Source organism: Syngnathoides biaculeatus, chromosome 14, assembly GCF_019802595.1.
Source record: "Syngnathoides biaculeatus isolate LvHL_M chromosome 14, ASM1980259v1, whole genome shotgun sequence".
Taxonomy (NCBI): Eukaryota; Metazoa; Chordata; class Actinopteri; order Syngnathiformes; family Syngnathidae; genus Syngnathoides; species Syngnathoides biaculeatus.
Genome location: NC_084653.1, coordinates 21,012,688 through 21,033,129, shown reverse-complemented (window position 1 = coordinate 21,033,129; position 20,442 = coordinate 21,012,688). Strand labels below are relative to the sequence as shown.

Below are 20,442 nucleotides of genomic sequence, written 5' to 3'. Positions count from 1 at the left end.
TATTTTTTTTTAACCGGCTTTTAGTGGTGTGCTACCGTGTTGCTGCCGCTGCTGTTTTTTTTTTCTTTTTTAAAACCAGCCCTGTTTGTGCTACATGTTGTTGCTATGTTAAGCTAAGCTAAGGTATTAAAACTTTGAAAACTCTGTGTACCGTCTTTTTTTGTAACTATCTGATATTTCAATGTAAGTTTCAATGTGGGCACTTGCGGCTTTTACACAGTTGCGGCTTATGTATGTACCAAATGGTATTTCTTTTACAGATGTACTGGGTGAGGCTTATAATCCGGTGCGTTCTGTAGGCCGTAAATTACGGTAATCAAAATGTATCACTTGTGACTTTTTTGGTAGGGTACAAAAATAGTTGATATTTCAAAAGCATAAAATCAATCAAATCCAGATATTAAATCAGATATTTCAAGCAACCTCCGATTGAAGTGTATCTTTTCGCCACTCTTTTGCGCAAGGATCAAAAAGAATTCCAACAGGATATTACATTTTTCCTCCTCTCATTCTTTTGCTCTTCCAATAATTCACAGAAGCAAGGAGGCCATGGAAAAGGTCTCCCCTGAACTGCTGTAGGAGATCCCCCGAGGTGCCCTGTTAAGGACAGTCCTATGAAACTATGATCCAACGATAGCATCAGAGGCCCGGATATGAGTTCAAAAGGACATCATATGCAGAAAAAGCTGTTTGATGATAAGCTTCAGATGTCCTTTTAGATAAGGGGGGAGCCCAGCGGTTAGCACTCATCTGGGTTGAAATGAATCTCGCCCTTCCTGTACTGAGTTTGCATCTTCTCTGCACTTGCATGGGATGAGTGGCTTTCCCCCCCGGTCCAAATATTTGTGTTTAACAGGGTACACACATATTATGATAACTGGGGGGAATTTGAGGATCCCCATCTCCCCCTTCAATCAAAGTCAGCACAGGCCTGATCGGAGGAAAAGATTATTTAGTGATTATCCCGTGTTATGCAACATTCAGTGTAAAGATTGTTTTCTGCTCCACAAACAGTCAGGGATAAGAATCATGAACATTAAGTCCGTTCAATATTTTTTCTTATCTTCAATTCTTATGTGGGTGATCAACACCAAGTTAGGGTGAGCCACAGACTTTGCAATTGTGACCTACAAGCGGAACATAGCCAATAGGAAACTAGCTGAAGCTCGCCCGGTTACCAGAAAAAAATCTGTTTAGTGTTATTAAATAACGTATCTGCCATGTCATTCACCACACACACACACAAAATAAATAAATAAATAAAAATACCACAATGTAGTTTCCAAATAAGCTAACAGTTAGGGTAGGCTCTATTTCTTCTTTGCCCCCCGTGGAACCTTGCTCGCTCTTATAGGTCAGTCTTGGCTCCACGGTTTGAGTTGGGATGTTCGCAATCCGCCCGATGCGGAACGTCACTTTCGGACTTCCTGTGTTTGCATACATGCATGACAACACTACAGTGTTATTGCATGACTGACAGCAAATTTCCTTTTTGTTTATTGCTGGTGTCTTCAGAGATAAGCTAAAGACATGCATGCCGTTTATTTATACAAAGATGCCGTGATATATAGAACACTGACAAAGCATAATCATCAAATATTGTCATTTTTGGCACTTTTTTCTTTTTTTTTTTGCAAAAAGAACATTAAGGAGGAGGAGTCAAGTCTTTATGCTTGGTTTGTTACAGCCCCCATCACCATTTACCTGAACCAGGAAGTAGTGCTTTGACCCATTTTACCGAATGTGGAAATAGGTGGCGCATATATGGGATTATGGATGGAGACATGTTTATGTGTGTGCTGTTTTTTGCTCATCTTGGACACACACGCACTCACTCTCCATCCTTCACCCGTTTCAAATCGATCAAAATGTTGAAAAGCAATACTCATCTTTAGATTAACCACAAACTTTGAATTAAAAAAGAAAACTTACAACTGGAATTGGATCAGTGAAGTCAATCAAATTATCAGGCAGTGATGGGTTTGTGGTTGGAATGTCAACTTCATCTCCTTTAACCTGTAACGTGACGTGAATACTCTTAAGCACACTTTGTAAGCAAAACCTGCACTGGGCAAATGGCACAAAAACACATATTGCACATATTGCATTTTATGAAAGACATTGAATGGTCCGACACAAACGACTTAATTCCACATGTAGCGAGATGTGAAAATCTAAAATGGCAAATAAAGATTACCTTTAGTGTGACACCGTCAACAACAGAGTCTGATGGCAACTTGGGTAGAGGGGGGGTTGAATCTTCAGCTAACCTCTCAGCACTAATGAACAGGAGATATGAAAAATGGAATGGGGAAAATATCATTTGGGTAAACGCTGTTGTTAACTGGGTATTTCCACGAATCACTGTTGAAGGTTGCTATTTAAAGCTTTCTTTTGTCTCGTTATATCTGTGCACCAAATATGGAAATTTCATTGGACGAAAAGCAGTTCCATATTACTCATTTAAGATATTATGAGGATAATATTCATCTTCAAGCTCCACAGATTGAGAACCCAACACACAATGGTTAGTTATTTTTCAACTACATTTTTGCCCCCCACCAGAGAACCATTAGGATGACCGTCTGAGCATTTTCTGCATCAGCGATCCTGCAGACGTACAAGCCTCGTGAATCGTCCGTTCAAGCGACAACGCGCCGTCTGTAGTGTCGCTCGACTGTAAACTCTGCGGAGCAAGGATACCGGCGGTATCCAGGCAGAACTCTGGTCATGTGACTTAACACACCCAACCAGACAGATGTCTGCATTACCTCAGAGAGCACCGCTGGCCTGTAACAATATTCTGCATGACTTTTTTTTTTTTTTTACCCCCACTCACCCAAAACAGATTGACACACAAACTAGAGGAGATCTTCATTAGCCTAATTAAATGACCCTGTTCAAAGATGGTCACTGACCTGGTGCCTGCTGATGACACCAGCGAAGAAGGCTTGAGCAGATCCCAAGAGTCTTGAACATCCGGGCGAGTGCTAACAGACAGAGATGAGTTACTGCCCAGACGGCCGGTGCGCAACCGCAACCTGCCAACAGATGGCGCACATTCGAGAAAACCTTTTAAGTTTCTGGTTCAAAATTACGGATAGATGGAAGTAGATTGGTGCCAACGGGATTTGAATTTGAAATGTAAAGTGATCACGTTTTCAATAGTTGTATTTCGGTGTAACTTTTCAATGTTAACAATTCAACTGGCTACAATTCGCTGTCTGAAATTCAATGTCTTTGCCACCAGGCAGGGTTACTTCAGGTCAGAACCGAACACCCGGCCAATTGCAGTTACGCTTTCTTCGTTTGTGACATCACGTGAGTAGAGTCACAGAGAGTAACTGGGATCGGCTGGGTGTTCTGCCGGTGGCACAGACGGTGAATTTCAGACAGCAAATTGTTGCAACTATTGAAAATGTGATCACTTTACATTTCAAATTCAAATCCTAATCCTGGCACTAATCTACTTCCATACAGGTAGATGACAAGAGAGTTGAATTATTGTCTTTGGTTGCAGTTGGGTTGGGTTACAGTTCTACAATATTAGAGGAGTGACCCTTATTTGAAAAGACAGATTTTTGACAGGATACAGTAATTTCATGAAATTCACTTTTTAATTCATTCATTGCCAGCCATTTTCAAAGCCGAGTTTGCCATATTGAAAGCTGTTTCAGAGCATTTTGACTCATCTTTGTACACCTGCAGGGAAGGTTTCTCTCAAGAAAGAGATGCCTCAAGATTACAAGATTTTTCAGCTCTTTAGTAATCAGCAATGGAACATGAGTTGACTCCACCTAAAAATACTGGTTCCTGACCCAAAAACTGAGATGACAAGCTTTTGTGAAAAAGTAGAACAGTGACATTGCCACTAAGGTTTTTGCTTTTATGACACCCCAAACTAAAACAAGACTGAGAAAGTGCTTATGTTGGCAAAGCAATAATGTGTTTACAGATATATAACTATGGTAATTGATGCGCTCAAATTGAAAGTGTCTTTTTTACATGGCATTAATTATTGAACCACATCATCTATTCCTGTGATTTCTCTTGTTTTGATTCTCATACTCAGAAAAATTCTGAGATCTGAGGCCCACGGAGATAGACAAAATGGTGATGCAATTTAAGCTTATGTCCACATTATGCTTGTACATATTCATATGGAAAATATAAAGTGAGTATTGTGATTGGCTGAGACAATGCATTGTCTCTTGGCATGCGGATGGTAGAAGAAGAAGCAGGATGCAGGAGAAGCGATTTAAAGGTAATCAAGCATCATCCCATTCAAACAAACGTGATGAGGAAAAAACAGCTCAATGAGAACAATGGGGAAGTATGTTTCATACCTGGAGGAGTTTTCCTGCAAATTACTGTTCTTATCCACCATCACTGGAACATGTTCCTCCAAACCAACCTATGGAACAGAGACGGAAAAAAAAGCAAATAACGGATCAAAAGTCTAGAACGACTCAAGAGAACGTGCATTCTAATCTAGAATACGGATGGGTTTCTTTCCTAAATGTTTGTTTTTCACCTTAAGAATGGCGGCCTCAGCTTGCGCTTTCAGGATGTTACTCTTCAGGTCATCCGGGGCTCGCAGCGGCGTGACTACCGGACTATTTCCTGCGCTGTTCAGACAACATTTCTCTCTGAGCTTCACAATGTCTTCCTTTTGACGTAGGTTGGTTTGGTTCGAGGGAGAAAAATCCAGACACACACAGACATAAATATCATCCCCGATCTTATTTCATTTTCTGCTTTCTTTGCTAAAGACAACCAAACTACATCCAAGAATCAGTACTTACCTGATTATTCATGACCATATTGATGTTGACTTTATTCTTGGCCAGACGTGGACTGCTATCCAACTCGAGCTGCTTGAGACGGGCTGCCGTTTCTCCATGCGGGGGAAAAAAAAAAAAATCTAAACTGTACAGTTGACTGCTATTCACTCAAATGAAATAAGGAATGAATGAAAGTATGAACATTATGACACGCACACACCCTGCAAACTTTGCACACTTCAGCAATGTTTCCAGAAAGAACTACAGTACATTTTAGGTCACCACAAAGAATAAAGCAAACTGAATGGAATAGTGCGACACGGTGGCTCAGCTGGTAAAGCGTTGGCCTCACAGTTCTGAGGTACCGGGTTCGATCCCAGACCCACCTGTGTGGAGTTTCCATGTTCTCCCCGTGCCTGTGTGGTTTGCTCCCACATCCCAAAAACATGCAACATTAATTGGACACTCTAAATTGTGATTGTGAGTGCAACTCTTGTCTGTCTCCATGTGCCCTGCGATTGTCTGGCAACCAGTTCAGGGTGTAACCCACCTTCTGCCCGTTGACAGCTGGGATAGGCTCCGGCACTCCCCGCGACCCTCGTGAAGATAAGTGGCTAAGAAAATTAATGGATGGATGGATGGATGGATGGATGAATGAAATAGTACTACGAGTACTTGGTAGAAAAAGGCCTTTAGGCCCAATTGGGATTTCTCAGTCCAGTGAGGTGGCTCAAATTTGGGTACACGTAAAAGGTGAGAACAAATTCCTTTTCTAGATAGTAAAATGTCGACTGCTCACTTAAATTTAGTCTAAATATAAGCACTTACTGACGCTTGATGCTCTCTTTCAGCCAATCAAAACCTTTTTTATTGGTGTCTGTTATTTATTTATTTATTTTTGTTGCCTTACCAGTGAGGCTGAGCATCTCTTCGCCAGTGCCACTGGGAGGGGAGTAGCCGGTACTCGGTCCCGCCTCATCGACAGCTTTCGTGGTAGGAGTGGCGGAAGCAGAGGGAGCCCTGAGGACATCATCGATGCACGTCTCGATCGGGTCAGCTGCCAAGGACAAACTACAGACAAAGCAGATGGGGGGGGGGGGTGAACAGAGAGAAGTCGTCAGAATTGAATGTGATGCCCTGTGAACAAAACACATCCAGTGAAATATTACTTTGCTAAGTTAACATAACCAAAAGCAAAACAGGATTCTGCATTTATACAACTTACCAGCAGTACGCACAAAAAAAAAAAATCTGGGAACAATCTCACTGTGTTATTAAAAAAAATATATAAAAGCAGAAAGGATCAAATACAATGTAAACACAAGTTATGTGTAGTCATGCTCTGTTTTAGAGTAACAGTTTTTATTCTCTCCAAATCATGTGAATGTTTAATATTTTGAACTTGGCAAAACAAATTTTCAAACATCTGTAGCACAAATGTTTTGAGAGGAAGGAACACATTGCATATTAAAGACTACAATCATTTTAATGACACATCTGGAGCTTTTGCCAAACAAATAACGCAAATCATTTTCTTCTTGGAGTCTGACAGGATGGTAATTACACCTTCTCTTAAAACAGATATTATAGACTACATTTAAAAACAGTAATCATGTTAAAAAAAAAAACTGTTACATAGTAAGCATAGTAAACTAATTGTAAGTAATAAGTCCAACATTTTGTTGACCAGTTGATAACTTTAAAGTGGAAATTGAGATAATAATTTAAAAAAAAAAATTAACTACAGATTTCACAGGCACATTGACAGGATAGGTCATTTTTGGTGAAGAACAGATTATCACAATTTAATTTAACAGAATACAAAACATTTTGATGAAACTCATCATTTAACATTGATCAAAATGAACACCAACAGAATCATTCAAAATATAAAAAACACTTTTGGGATTGACAGTCAAAGAGAAATTCTCCTGCTCTAAAAAAAAAATAAACAATATACTGTATGTGACCTACTGGTTATTAAATTCCCAAGCCTAACACTGATACCAGATCAGTTCAGCGGTCACAGGAAAACGAGACAAGACTGACCGTTTCTTCAAGAGCTGAGAGAGGCCAAGACTAGAAATGTAAAAACCGATTGGCCAGCCAGAGTTCACACAGTGATGGCGATCAATCGATCCACCTCATATAAATCAGCGCCACTGTGCAAATTGTTACATTTGTGCAAAGCATGAAAAGATGTGCAAGCAACTAATACTGTAACATTTCAGTAAGCAACACAGTACAACTTTTCAATGTTTTGGAAGGCCTTCAGAAGCCCAAATCATTTGATTTCATTAACTCATCTGTGTAAGGCCAGGAAAAATGCTGAATATTGCAGAAATTTCATCAAAACGAAAAAAAAAAAGAAAACCAAATTTTAAATCAAGTTATCGCTGTCGGTTCCATACCACATGGTAAATAAAGACAAAACAACTTGTTCTTGGCAAAGACATCTGTAGAAGAGTAAAAACATCATGTCCTTCAAGAGAAGAGAAATACTTGGAACATTTCAGACTAGACAGATTCCAGAGATTACAAACCGGTATTGTTGTTGGCCCAACTGTCACACTACTTTTCTGATATCGTCACACTATGCTTAATAGGAAACTTATGAACAAATGACCAAACCAGCAGATTTAGAGACCGTCATTTTCGCATCTTACAGTGAGTGGGAAGAAGCCCGCTTGGAAAACACACAAACTCCACAGAGGAAGGCCAGCGCAAATATTGAATTTTAAGAGAAGCAAGGCAGACGTTCTTACAACTGGGCCACCCCTATGGTGCCCCGGTCCAAGTCATTACAAACAAAACCGTGGACTTCATGAAGCTCTCAAGTGTTGCTTTTGGAGAACAACTCAAGGCACGTATATGTTAACATGCTCTACGTACACAGTTGAAACCAAGTGTTTACATACACTATATTAAATATGCCCCCCCCGTCACTGATATGAAATCCAACGAAACTTTTCCTCTTTTAGGTCAATTAGCATTCCCAAAATTAATTCTATTTGCTAAATGGCAGCATAATGACAGAATGATTTTTTTGTAGACAATTTTTTTTTCTTCAAATTAAAAGTGTAAATACATTTTAATAGTATTTAATATATGCTTTCAAATAGCATGAACTGGGTCAAATGTTTTGCATATCCTTCCACAAGCTTCTCATAGTAGCTGGCAGGAATTTCGGAGAACTGGGCCAAGTTTGTAGGCCACCTTGCTCACACATGCCCCTTTCAGGTCTACCCATAAATTTTCCATAGCCTTGTGATGAGGGCCTTGCGAAGGCAACTCCAAAACATTGATTTTGTCATTCTAGTGGATCAGCTTGAACTTTATGGCTAATGCCTTGAGATGTTGCTTCAGCAATTTCCCCATATTGTTCTTTCCTTATAACACCAACAAATTTGTGAGGCGCACCCGTCTCTAATATAGAAAAAACAACCCAACAACAGGATGCTGCAGTATTTATAATAATATATAAAATATTATAATTATAATATTATAATGTAGCATATATATAATAATATATATATGCTGTATTTTAAAGTTGAACTGGTGTACTTGGGCTTGCAAACGTCCTCTCTTTTTTTTTCCCCCGTTGAAACATACTGATCCACTCTCTAAACTCTTCTCTGGCTTATTTTGGTATCTTTGGACAAAATAAAATAAAACAAAATAAAAATCATTTCATGACATTTACCAAATAAAAATTTGTTAATCTATATTTGACCTGAAATAGCAACATCTGCTGTCATGTCAGACAGAACAAAAGTATTTTTGTGTACTGGATGTAAACATCTGGTTTCAACTGTAGATATAATACATATTTGTGCATCTTTTAGTCTCTTGTGGACTATTTAAATCTATTTAAATTAGGGCTGGGGGAGAGATCAAGAGAAAAATGTAAGTACAAGGAGTCCTCCGATTAAGACCATCTCGACCTAAGATGTTTCGACTTTACAACGCCCGTTCCCTATCCGCCATTTTGTCTGGCTAATGCTTGTCCGTGTTCGTGCGGCATGAATATTTTTGCATTTTTTGCCCTCCTTTTTAGACATTACAGCCCCAAAGAAGAAAATTGTGTCTTTTGGCAATCCTTCTGCAGCCAAAAGAAAATCCATTACCATGGAAACGGAGCTCAAGATCATAAAAAGATTGGAGAAAGGAGAGACACCAACACCACCAAGGCGTCAGTCGGTCGACCGGAGTGACAATTATTTAAGACAAAGCCCGTATTTCATCGCACGTGAAGGGCTCCGTTCTCATGTCGGATACAATGATCAAAAAACAAGGTTCTTTGATACTTGTCGGGATCGAGAGGATTGAGGACCAGGTTCCTTTGCAATAACTAAGCACAGCCTCCCCTTCTTCTTCTCCATCAAACTAAGTACACCATCTTGTCTATTTCAATTGTTTTTCTTTTTTTATACATTTTGATCTGTAATCCGACTTCAGTCAAAATTCGAGTTAAGTCGCTACTCTAAGAACGGATCTCACTCAAGGACTCCCTGTATATGTAGACTTAATGTGTGGACATATTTTCACAATCAAACTTAAAAATTAATACAAAAATGTGATCTCAGTCATGAGAAGTCGCAAAAAAGTAAAATGAGGTATAGGATGTAATGGCCACATTAAGGAAATAAGTCTTCTGCGTAGAATCAAAGCAATGTGGAATGTTGCCATTTATAACTGAAAAAGGCATATATGCATTCATGGCCTCGTGGAAGAGTCTCTGCCACAGTTTTACGAGGGAAACACTGCTGAGGGCTGAGTGCGCTGTCCAATTCATGCCAAGGTGAGATGACTGACTGTTGCTCAGCTCTGCCGAGCTCCTTGTGAGGAGTTTTGATGAGATATGAGCGAGTAGGATGCAGGGGACAGGACACCTGAGGAGATTGAGGTGGGAGGTGGATGACAAGGATAAATGGAAGGGGAGCAGACAGGAATGGAATAATAAGAGGCCAGGTAATGGAGTTTAGATGGATTGAACAAGGGAGAGGAAGCAATAGAAAACAATGATAATGGTATAAAGGGCAAGGAAATCATGTCATGTGCATCACGATTGCAAATAACTCATCCAAGGAGAGCAGCAGTGGGTTAATATGAAGCAGCATATTCCGTGAATTTTAAATATTCTCTGAAGCCTCACTGGATATAGATTGATGCGCGCGCCGTAGAGCATTGTCTATATGGCAGTGTCTGCTTCCAGTCATTTAAGTCTATTGTCATAATTAATGCCAGAGAAAAAACTCCAATGAAGCACCAAGAGTCACCTGGAGTTAATGGGATGACGTTACATGCTAATCAAAAGAATAGAAACGCCGAATCACAAGAGACGATTCCATGTTTAGAGAGATGTTTTTCAAAAATCACAATCATTAAAAGGCCCCACCCCACGCAGCTAATGATTGTTACAATAGGAGCTGTAGCAAAAAAATAAATTAAAAAAGCTCATTATGTCGCCATACCTACCTGACCACCCTTCACACCTTTCTTCAGTACATGTTAATACTGTAACACAGAGGGGAACACATGGATTTGCTCGTATTCAGAAATACCAGCTTCGGACATCACATCAAAAAACGGAGATAACACCTTACATTGCCGGTGTGCCGGTCGGAGCGCTCCCCCGTGCTGAAAAGTCTCCTTGTGATGAATGCGCCTGCGCTACTAACAGGGGAACTCTGGGTACGTAGCAGACGCTTAGAGGGAACTCACCCGGTCTCATAGTTCCCGTTCTTCTACATAGAGGGAGCTAACATACATTATAACCTAACCCTAACCTTAAAAGTTGATTAAAAAAAAAAAAAAAAAAAAAAAAGATATGCACATACATGTACGTTCGCTGTATTCGTTTTTCAGAGACGTCCATAGCGAACATGAACGCACGGCAACAAGTTGTTGAATGCCACATGTTGAAGCATGGGTGGAGACGTTTCAGACTGGCTGGAAGTTTATAAAATATACACGCATGCACATTAATCACAAGGAGACTTTTCAGCACCGGGAGCGCTCAGACCATCACATTGGTCTAAATGCCTAATTTGATTTGGAGGATTTTCTCTCCCTCCATTTTATATTTCAAGTGACACATTTAGTATTCAATATGGCCGTCTACATTGATGAAGGAGTAGAGCAACCAATAAGAATTGTAAAACTTCAATCATGTAAAACGAGCTTAATTTTAAAAAAAAAAAAAAGCATTAAACTGTGTAAGAAAATTTTCATGATATTAGGTGGGATACATTATCAACATTCAAAAATAGAACTCAACCCAAAACCTCCAAATCCAGCAGTCATTTTCATTCCCCGGGTTTCTTAGCAGAACCTTTCCCCCACTTCAATTCTTGCATTCCATTGCAAGTCTTGCACTCCAGATGATAGAACCGATTTGCGTCCTCACAAGTACACAACATAAGTCAATCACTGCTGAGGCACAATCATATTAGAAAAAAAAAAATAGGACACATGAACAAGACACTTTCTACCCCCTCTCTTTCTTTCAGTCCTACAAGGGAGAGCCCTTGGCCTGGTACACCCAATCAAGTCTTCAACAAAACAAACCCACCTTCTCTTTTCCCCTCCAGGACTCCTGGGCAGAGGCTCAATTTCCAATGGGCCGCAAACGACAGCAGGTGCGACGTTCACCACCGGCACACCCGACCAGGCGCCTCGTCCGGGAGAAACCTTGTGAGGCCGTGAAACAAACATATTTTTCCAATCGAGCTGATGATTTGAGTTGATATTAACAACGCAAAGCGAAGTTGTAGCCCTTACGTGCTTGTCTTTGCTGGCGTTGACTCCGTTGCCCGATGAAAGAACCCTGAGCAAAGGGAGACATTTACATTTCGATCCACATAAATAATTCAACCGGCCCTCGAGAGCCATCTCCAATATTTACACTCTCTTCCGCCACTAAAGAGCTTCAAAAGATGCCATGAGGAACATTTCAAGGCGAGATGAAGAGATGCCTTTATTAGCTCCCTGAAACCCGAGTCCTGAAACTAACCGTATTTCGCATTTACAAGCTGGAGTGGCAATTAAATATTGATATCCGTGGCTGCAGTGCAAAGATCGAGAGCATTTGCAGTGCAGGCTTATCAAAACCAATGAACATGTGACATTTTAGTCAGAAGTGTGACTTAAGAAAATACATGACTTATAAATCAAGGTGATGGCATGTCTTCAGATAAATTCAAAAATAAAAGCTACTTCTGTTATAATCAGGCCTGACATTGTGACTCAATAAGAGTTGAAAAATAGTCACTCCTCTCTGAATAACTGATTGCCAAATGTATATTTTATGATACATCTGTGCTCTCACCAATTAAATTGAAAAATGATTGATATTACAGGAATTAATCCCCAAATTAGTACTTTGGAAGCATAGCTAATTCTTATCCCGCGGTGGTCACAATCACAATATTTATAAAAAAGGACAACTCACTCTTGAGGATGGAAAGTTCCTGTAAAATAAAACAGAAAAGATGGTGAGCTGTCTCCAGAAGAAACCTAAAAGATGAATATGAAAACCAAGGGCAAAAACGCAGATAGTTCAATGATTTTTAAAAACAACAAGCGGGTGCTCCATTTTGAATACTTTTAGGATTTTCTTAAATCCACTCAGGATAAAATGATACATATAACTCCTAGTGTTTAGTTGAATGCCCTTTAGATGCTTTAACCTAAACCATTTTAATAGCTATGAAGAAGTGCTTGCCAAAGTTCCTTGTCGTTTCATTTTGTCATTGATTCAAATGGTTCAAATTTGTTCAGCCAATTCTTGTTAAAATTATTTAAGACAAATTGTCTAATCATTCCCCCCTGCAAAAAGAACAGTTCAAATATTGTAAATCATTAAGAGTCGCATATTGACATTTTTATCCCTGACGACAACAGTACAGTGACGCCTCGGTTCTCGACCACAATCCGTTCCAGAAAACGGTTCGAGAAGTGATTTGTTCGAAAACCAAATTGATATTTCCCTTTACAATGAATAGATAAAAGAAATAATGCGTTCCAAGCCTAAAAAAATTGGGCTTTTAAAGCATTTTTTTAGCTTTTGCTGCTAATAAACAACATTGAAGAAATACATGTATAGTTTAAATACTTAATATAAAAAAAAAATTTAAGAAATATATTTATTTTTTGCCTAAAATGTATGCTTTAGTAGTAGAGTACGTATTACTGTATTTTATTTTCTAACCACAGCTGAAGTTGAGTCCTGCGCCATTAAGGGCTGGCAGGTATGCAAAGGAATGTGATGTATATCGAAATTCATTTTTGTTCAGCGTCTACACATTTGTTTGATTCCGTAATGTAATGCAGCAATTGACTGTAGCACTTACCTCTGTTATGCATTGTTCTTCGAGAATAACGTCGACTCGGCCTCCTTTCAAAGGAGGCTGACCGGCGGGCTTTATTGGACTTTGTTGTCTGGTACTCTGTGTTTCCACTGGTCAGACAAAGACACAACATTTTAAGTGAACAGAGCAGGAAACATAACTATCCACTTAGGCTCAATCGTCAGACCAAAATATTGAATACACTTTTGTGAAAACACAATTCTATATACACGAATGACCCCAGTTGAACTCTGAAACCGTTCGAGCGATAACTCTCTAGTACCAACAAACTCGTCAACCCCTCCACTTAAGCAAACAAAGACTGCCAGTGCTTATCTAACTGGGTAATGTTTAAAGACACGCACGCGCACGGCTGCCCACACACAAACGGTGGAGGTAGAGAGACTGCAGTAAGATGACACTATTCAACCATCTGTAATTATGTCAGCATTTATGTTTTTGCGGTCTACAAAAAAATTGGGGTCGTTTGCGCAGACACCAACAGTTGAGTATTCTATTAGTCATGTGACTAAGAAGTGACCTTTTTTCAGATGCTGCGCTTGAAGTCAGTTTTGGCAAAGGCCTCCCCAAACCTTCTACAAAGACCGGTACCTGTATCTGAAGCGTGATCCCATGCGGATGAACCCGGAGCGTGCAGAGTTCTTTTGTACTGGTCCCCTCAGCCGGAAGAAAGCGTGGTGCTCCACAGCACACTTCCAGAGGTGCTTACAGGCCTTTGGGTGGTCCATTCTGAAGACAAAGGTGTGCTCCTGCTCTTTCCCCTACAAAGGATGGATAACGTCTACTTTTAATGTTCAGCATCATCACACATGAACAACAACCAAAACGGAGCATGTGGCAGGCATGATTTACACTGCAGATCCCAATGCCCAACTGAAGACTTTTTTTCTCCAAGCTACAATGATGCATATGCCACTTGGGAGAATAAAAATCAAAATTGTGAGTTTTATTTTACAGGGAATCTTTGGTTTAAGACTGTCTTGACCTAAGACGTTTCAACTTTTCAACGCCCGTCCCCTATCCGCCATTTTCTCTGGCTAATGCTTGTCTGTGTTTGTGAACCAAGAGTATCTTCGTATTTTTCGCCCTCCTTTTTAGACATTATCACCCCAAAGAAAAAAGCTGTGTCTTTTAGCAATGCTTCTCCAGCCAAATGAAAATCCATTACCATGGAAATGAAGCTCAAGATAATAAAAAGATTGGAGGAAGGTGAGAACCCAACACCATGAAGGCTTCAGTCAGTCAACCGTGGTGACAATTATTAAAGACAATGCCCGTATTTTAGAGCATGTGAAAGGTTCCGTTCATATTTCAGATACAATGATCACAAAACAAGGTTCTTTGATACTTGTTGAGATGGAGACAATTGAGGACCAGGTTCCTTCGCAATAGCTAAGCACAGCCTCCCCTTCTTCTCCATCCACCTAAGTACATCATCTTGTTTATTTCAATGTTTTTTTTATACAAAGTATTTTGATATAAATTCTGATTTTCATGGTGGAAGCTGACTTACGTCAAAATTTGAATTAAGTCACTACTGAAGGAACAGATCCCAGTCGTAGACCGAGGACTCCCTGTATTTTATTTTTTAAGTCAAACAACATTAGAAACAAACAAAACTCTTCAGGAAATAGGCAATCTCCACCTCAGCTGAGCCACTATCCAGTCTGCATCGGGTTGCATACTGCTGGACTGACAAAAGGGAGCCATGTTACATTACTCAACCTTATCAGCACTTCAGTGACTTCTAGGTCAAATCCACACTCAACTTTAGGAAAAAGCCATTCACTTTGTTCAAGTAAAGACGTGAGACATGATTCCAGTTGGATTTCGTTGTGTTAAGAAGGTCTTGTGAAAGACTTTTAAGAAAAATTTCAAGAGATAAACAAACGAGGGTAGACAAACTGTCCTGAAAATAACCTTTCAACTGGACACAATAAAACACAACCAGTGCTGCAGAGGTTATTACAGGATTTATCGTAAAAACGAGTATAAACTGACACCTCTGCAGACAATCATCAGCCAGCCTGTACACATATTGTGTCACCTCAGATGTTACAACAATGGCTGTCATGGTGCTCAAGATCCATGGATGAGTCAATACACGTAGTGACCGGGAAACAATAGATTATAAAAATGTCAGAAAGGGCGTGGCAAGAAGGCCAGTGGTCCTTTGTGTACAGTGTGCATGTGTGTCCGTGCGTGTGTGGTGGGGAGCGTGGATAATGCATACCAGAAATACCAGAGAGGAGGCTTCTTTATTAACCTCCCACATGGACCTCCAGGATGGACATTAACAAGCTCTGCTACTCCCTGATATACACTTGCCCCTGGGCAACCTCGCATCAAGTCCACTTTCATTTTTATTCTGGGACTGGGGGCCTACGGAGTACTACATTATTCTTTTTGTTATTAGAAAACAAAGCTGTGTGTTTTGTATGAGAAGCAACTGCCAACCGACTCGTGCTTTCAAGGGACACTATTAGCATGAAGAAACATGATATCCCCTGACAAGATGTAAAAAGCATTATTCGGTAAGGACCTTAATATGAACCGACCAGGTGATGAGAGTACAATGATTATGATTAGGTGCAGTATGAGAGAAGGATAAATACTGCGGAATATAAGAGCAAATGAAAACTGCAGGACACACCGAAAACTGGAGAGGAGGATAGAAATATCAAAAAGTGAGCGTGTTGACCTACAAACAGACACATGCATAACATCCCACAAAATAGACCTTGCTTTCGGGCTTCCCTTCCCCCTTTTAGCCTTATACCCCTTTTAATGTTTTCCAAAACAATGCAATTAGTTCTTTTGCACAGGACTTTTTTTTGTGTGTCTGTCTTTGTGCGTAGTCACCTGATCATCATCCTCCACAACCACCAGAGTCAGCTTGCTCTTTTTGAAATCCAGGCGAGTAATTTTAGGCCTGCAAACAGCAAGACACAAACACAACACTCAAAATGTGAAAAAAACAAAATGAAGGATAAAAATGAAAATTATCACTTCAGAGGGATTTAACCAAACAGCCAAATAAAATTGGGTCATAATCAAGCGTACCAGAAAAAGAGGCCAATCTTGGTTTGCCCCTCAAACACCAACACACCAGTGGGTGTCAAACCCAGACTGTACTCATTACCATCTCGTGCCTAAATGTAGAAAAGAGGATAGGAAAAGACATGAGAGGAAAATAGATCGCATTATGCACACCTACTGGACAGCAAATCTCAACAGCCTATTAAAACTAAAACTTGAAGAAAATAGAGTATTTAAAAACACTCCTGTTGCACAGAAATCTGTTCCAGCATAAAAATGCTTACAGATCCACCAATCTGCATCACCAAAAAACTGAACAGGACTGTTAAAAAAAAAAATTGGTGTTCCAACTCTGAGCATTCAAATTATTGCCAAAAACTTCCGAACAGCGTTGTTAATTGAGCTTGTATTTGCATTGGACTCTATCGCACACAAGTCGATTCACACACCACTCATAACTTCCTCAGCCACAGCCGCAGACAAGGCAAACATCAGATAAAATGTCATATTTTCCAGTTAAGTTGAGATTTTTTCTTCAAACGGTGCACTTGCTAGACTTAAATGTATTCATTCTGCTCATGAGAGGAACTCAGAGCACAAGATGCACACACATCTGACACATGTAGCGTGACATGGGCAAATGATTTACGTCAGAGTGTGTCAAATTAAGAAAGATAATAGAATGAATAAACTGAAAATATAGCAATTCCTTTGTCATAGGCTACGACATTGTATTTGCAGGCAACTTCCTATTGTTTAGGATGTAATGTATGTATAATGTGCACTAACAGGTTACACTAAATTAGTAAGGTCAGAAACATTGATTTGAGCAATTGACATGCTTTCTGAATCCATGAGAAAAAAAAAAATGAAGAACAGCATTCTGGTTCATGTTGAGATTAACACACACTATTTGAAAATTGCAATTGCACTTACAATTGCATTCCACGAACAGTTGGTGTGTCACTTACCTGAACCATATGCATGTCCACGCCATACATTTCTAGCCATTTTGCTTTGTTTAAGTAGTTGATTTCAGCGTGTGCGGGTGTTTGACCTCTGAAAGTGTAACAAAAAAAAAGAAAAATTCAGAATTATGTATCCACTACAGAAACAATATCTACTTTGTAATAATAACTTCCAAAAGCTTTATACAACGCAGTAATAGTAAAGTGTTATGTCATTACGTAAAACAAGTAAAATCCCTCTACAGTAAAGCATCGGTTCTCGAACGCCCCAGTTTTCGAAAAAATCAGTTTTTGAACGAAAACTTCAAGAAAATCAGTACTCAAAAGTCCCGACAAAACCCAGAAATAACATAACGCGCGCGGCGCAACCAGCGCACTTTTGTGATTCTGTATAACGCAGCCTCTGTACATAGATGTGTGCTGGTAGTGACTGTTGTTTTTCTTCTTATCAACTACCATATTAACCTCAAATCATGGCTCCAAAGAAGGTAAGTTGCTTGTTTAAAATTATTTTGCACTTTTGTTAATAAAAAAAAACGTTTACAAGGCTGAGGTGGACGCCGAGTCACTACAGATACAGCAATGCACTCTAAGCCTAGCATACTCTACTACTAAAGCATACATTTTAAGCAAAAGATAAATTTTAGTATGTATTTTATTATATAAAGTAATTAAACTATACAAGTATTTCTACTATGCAGTTTATTATCAGCAAAAGCTCAAAAAATGCCTTAAAAAGCCCTAATTTTTAGGCTTGGAACGCATTATTTCTTTTTCCATTCATTGTAATGGGAAACATCGATTCTGTTTTCAAACAAATCACTTCCCGAACCCTTTTCTGGAACAGATTGTGGTCGAGAACCGAGGCATCACTGTATATATTATATTGTGTACAGAAGGAGAAGTGGAGTAATGCAGTGGCATTGTAGTGAAGGACGAACCAACCTGCACTCCTTCCATGCGTTGTAAATAGCCACCTCAACATCCTCAGTCTGTTCGGGGATAAATCGAAATTCTGATACCAAGTCCAGACTGTGTTCTAGCGGGTCGCAATCCCCTAGTTCCGCTGTAAACACAAACATAATACTCAGTTTGTGTGTTCTTAATATAATATGTACAAATGTTTGTAAGTGTAGACAAAAATCTGAAAGTTTTTTAGTTATGATTGAATCAAAGTGGGCGGCACGGTGGTTCAGCTGGTAAAGCGTTGGCCTCACAGTTCTGAGGACCTGGGTTCAATCCCGGCCCCGCCTGTGTGGAGTTTTCATGTTCTCCGCGTACCTGCATGGGTTTTCTCCGGGCACTCCGGTTCCCTCCCACATCCCAAAAACATGCAACAATCAATTGGGCACTCTAAATTGCCCCAAGGTGTGTTTGTGAATGCAATTGGCTGGCAACCAGTTCAGGCTGTACCCAGCTTCCAGCCCGTTAATAGCTGGGATAGGCTCCAGCACTGCCCGCAACCCTTGTGAGGATAAACGGCAAAGAGAATGGATGGATGGATGAACCAGAGTGTTAACCCTTCAGTGGATTACAGTTTATAAAAATATTGAGGATGTACTATACACTATTACGAATGCACACTAGATCACATAATGAAGAAGGTGAGCCTAGGCCAAACCATCCCCAAATCATTTTGAACCACAAAAGTGTAAAAATATAAATGAGGAAACCTTAGGAGCACATAATTTACTCATAAAATAACTGTGTTGGAGGAATGATGTCATTTATGATCTTTGACAAGACAGAAGAGCTCACTGATTTTAATAAGATAACAGAAGATAACTTGAAACTGGGTTGAAAAAAAAAGGAGTGAAATCAAAGCCTCTTAGTAGCAGAAGGAAGGAAGGATGTTGATTCAACTTTGAATCTAGGGAGCGCAAATCTGACCGTGAGAATAGTATCAGCATATGCAGTAGATGAAGGGGACAAGAAAAACCAAAACATTTTCTTTTCTATCTTTTAAGAGAATGCAAAAGGGAAAAATCTTAACTGAGGGGTAAAAAAAAGCAAACAGAGAGGGTGCTGGATTAGGAGGCCTCTGAAGAGGATGGAGCACTAATGAGCTGGCATTTACCCTACAGTGACTCTGGAAGGGTGCGGGGGACAGGGGGGGGGGTGTCGGATCCAGTTTCCTCATCCATTTTATTCACACAATATACTGAAGAATACAGTGGATATAAAAAGTCTTCCCATCACTGTCCATAAAATTCCAGGTTTTTGGGAAATTATTAATGAAGTGCGAGAGATAGATCATTTCAAAAATTGTTCTGCCATGAATGTGACGATAATTCTTTAAATAGGAATTTAAAAAAAAAAAGCTACGTAAACATTTAGTGAGTCACATAAATCCACTGTGTTGAGAATGCATTGTGCCGTTAGGTTAGCCTTTGAAAGACCACAAATGACACAGGTTATTTTTTTTAAGCTCTCCAGTCAGAAAATACCAACAAGGATAGCAACAATCCTTAAATGACATGCCGAGGGGGTGAAAAGATTGAAACCTTTGTGAGCAAACAAATCGGAATGTGGGCCAATATCCTCCAACTGGAAGCAAACAAAGGCTTTTTATGGCGAAAAGCCTAAAACTATATCGAGTGAGAAATCCCGCTTCTTTTTAGTCCTTCTTAGCCGACTTACCCTGTAGCGAGAAGGCGGCCAACTCCACCGCCGTTTCAAATGGGCATTCGAGCCTGAAATTTAAGACATGGCTGGTAAGATGCAGGAAAACGGGCTGAGAGCATTACCGCTTCATGTAACGCATCATCCCACAATCAGAGGAGGAAGAAAAGATCTTGATGCTTAAATGTCGATGCGGGAAGTTGGCTTACTTTCCACTGAGGATGTCTTGCTTCAACTGCAATACAAAAAGGTATCTGAAAGGAAAAACAATCTTATGCTGTGAAACACGTTGATGAATAATGAATAAATTATAAAATATAAATAAAATGAAAATAAATGAATTTCAAATAACAAACAGACATGGCTAATAATGCTCATTTACAATTACCTCTTTTGAGAAATCTCAGCAGCTTTAATATGACATTTGCGAATATTTTGGTTTAGAAAAAAATTAGACTTTTATGCTGACATTGAGCTGCATTTCGCTCACAACATGTATTTTTACTTCAATATTGTTTGCGTGTTCTACATTTGGAGGAAAAAAGATGTGACCACTTTGGAATTTCCTACATTTCTCTAATATTCAGTCATGAAATGTGATCTGATCATCTAAATCAAGGGTGCTCAATGCGTCCATCGCGATTGACCAGTCGACCG

At 39.6% G+C, this 20,442-nt stretch overlaps 1 protein-coding gene across 4 annotated transcripts in view; it reads right to left on the bottom strand.

Annotated features, from left to right (window-relative positions):
* epb41l5 (erythrocyte membrane protein band 4.1 like 5) overlaps positions 1 to 20,442 on the bottom strand; it is a 35,790-nt gene that overhangs the window by 4,678 nt on the left and 10,670 nt on the right. For 3 of the 4 annotated variants that reach the window (XM_061841827.1, XM_061841824.1, XM_061841825.1), the window contains 18 exons: positions 19,995 to 20,039; positions 19,804 to 19,856; positions 18,109 to 18,229; positions 17,167 to 17,254; positions 16,220 to 16,308; positions 16,019 to 16,088; positions 13,748 to 13,917; positions 13,139 to 13,245; positions 12,238 to 12,256; positions 11,568 to 11,613; positions 11,359 to 11,477; positions 5,695 to 5,855; positions 4,806 to 4,897; positions 4,535 to 4,669; positions 4,347 to 4,414; positions 2,919 to 3,041; positions 2,198 to 2,279; positions 1,933 to 2,016 (listed from right to left, as the gene is read on the bottom strand). In XM_061841827.1, the coding sequence (XP_061697811.1) occupies positions 1,933 to 2,016; positions 2,198 to 2,279; positions 2,919 to 3,041; positions 4,347 to 4,414; positions 4,535 to 4,669; positions 4,806 to 4,897; positions 5,695 to 5,855; positions 11,359 to 11,477; positions 11,568 to 11,613; positions 12,238 to 12,256; positions 13,139 to 13,245; positions 13,748 to 13,917; positions 16,019 to 16,088; positions 16,220 to 16,308; positions 17,167 to 17,254; positions 18,109 to 18,229; positions 19,804 to 19,856; positions 19,995 to 20,039 (1,672 nt within the window). The remainder of the gene's footprint in view (positions 1 to 1,932; positions 2,017 to 2,197; positions 2,280 to 2,918; positions 3,042 to 4,346; positions 4,415 to 4,534; positions 4,670 to 4,805; positions 4,898 to 5,694; positions 5,856 to 11,358; positions 11,478 to 11,567; positions 11,614 to 12,237; positions 12,257 to 13,138; positions 13,246 to 13,747; positions 13,918 to 16,018; positions 16,089 to 16,219; positions 16,309 to 17,166; positions 17,255 to 18,108; positions 18,230 to 19,803; positions 19,857 to 19,994; positions 20,040 to 20,442) is intronic. The other variant, XM_061841826.1, reaches the window with a different exon arrangement.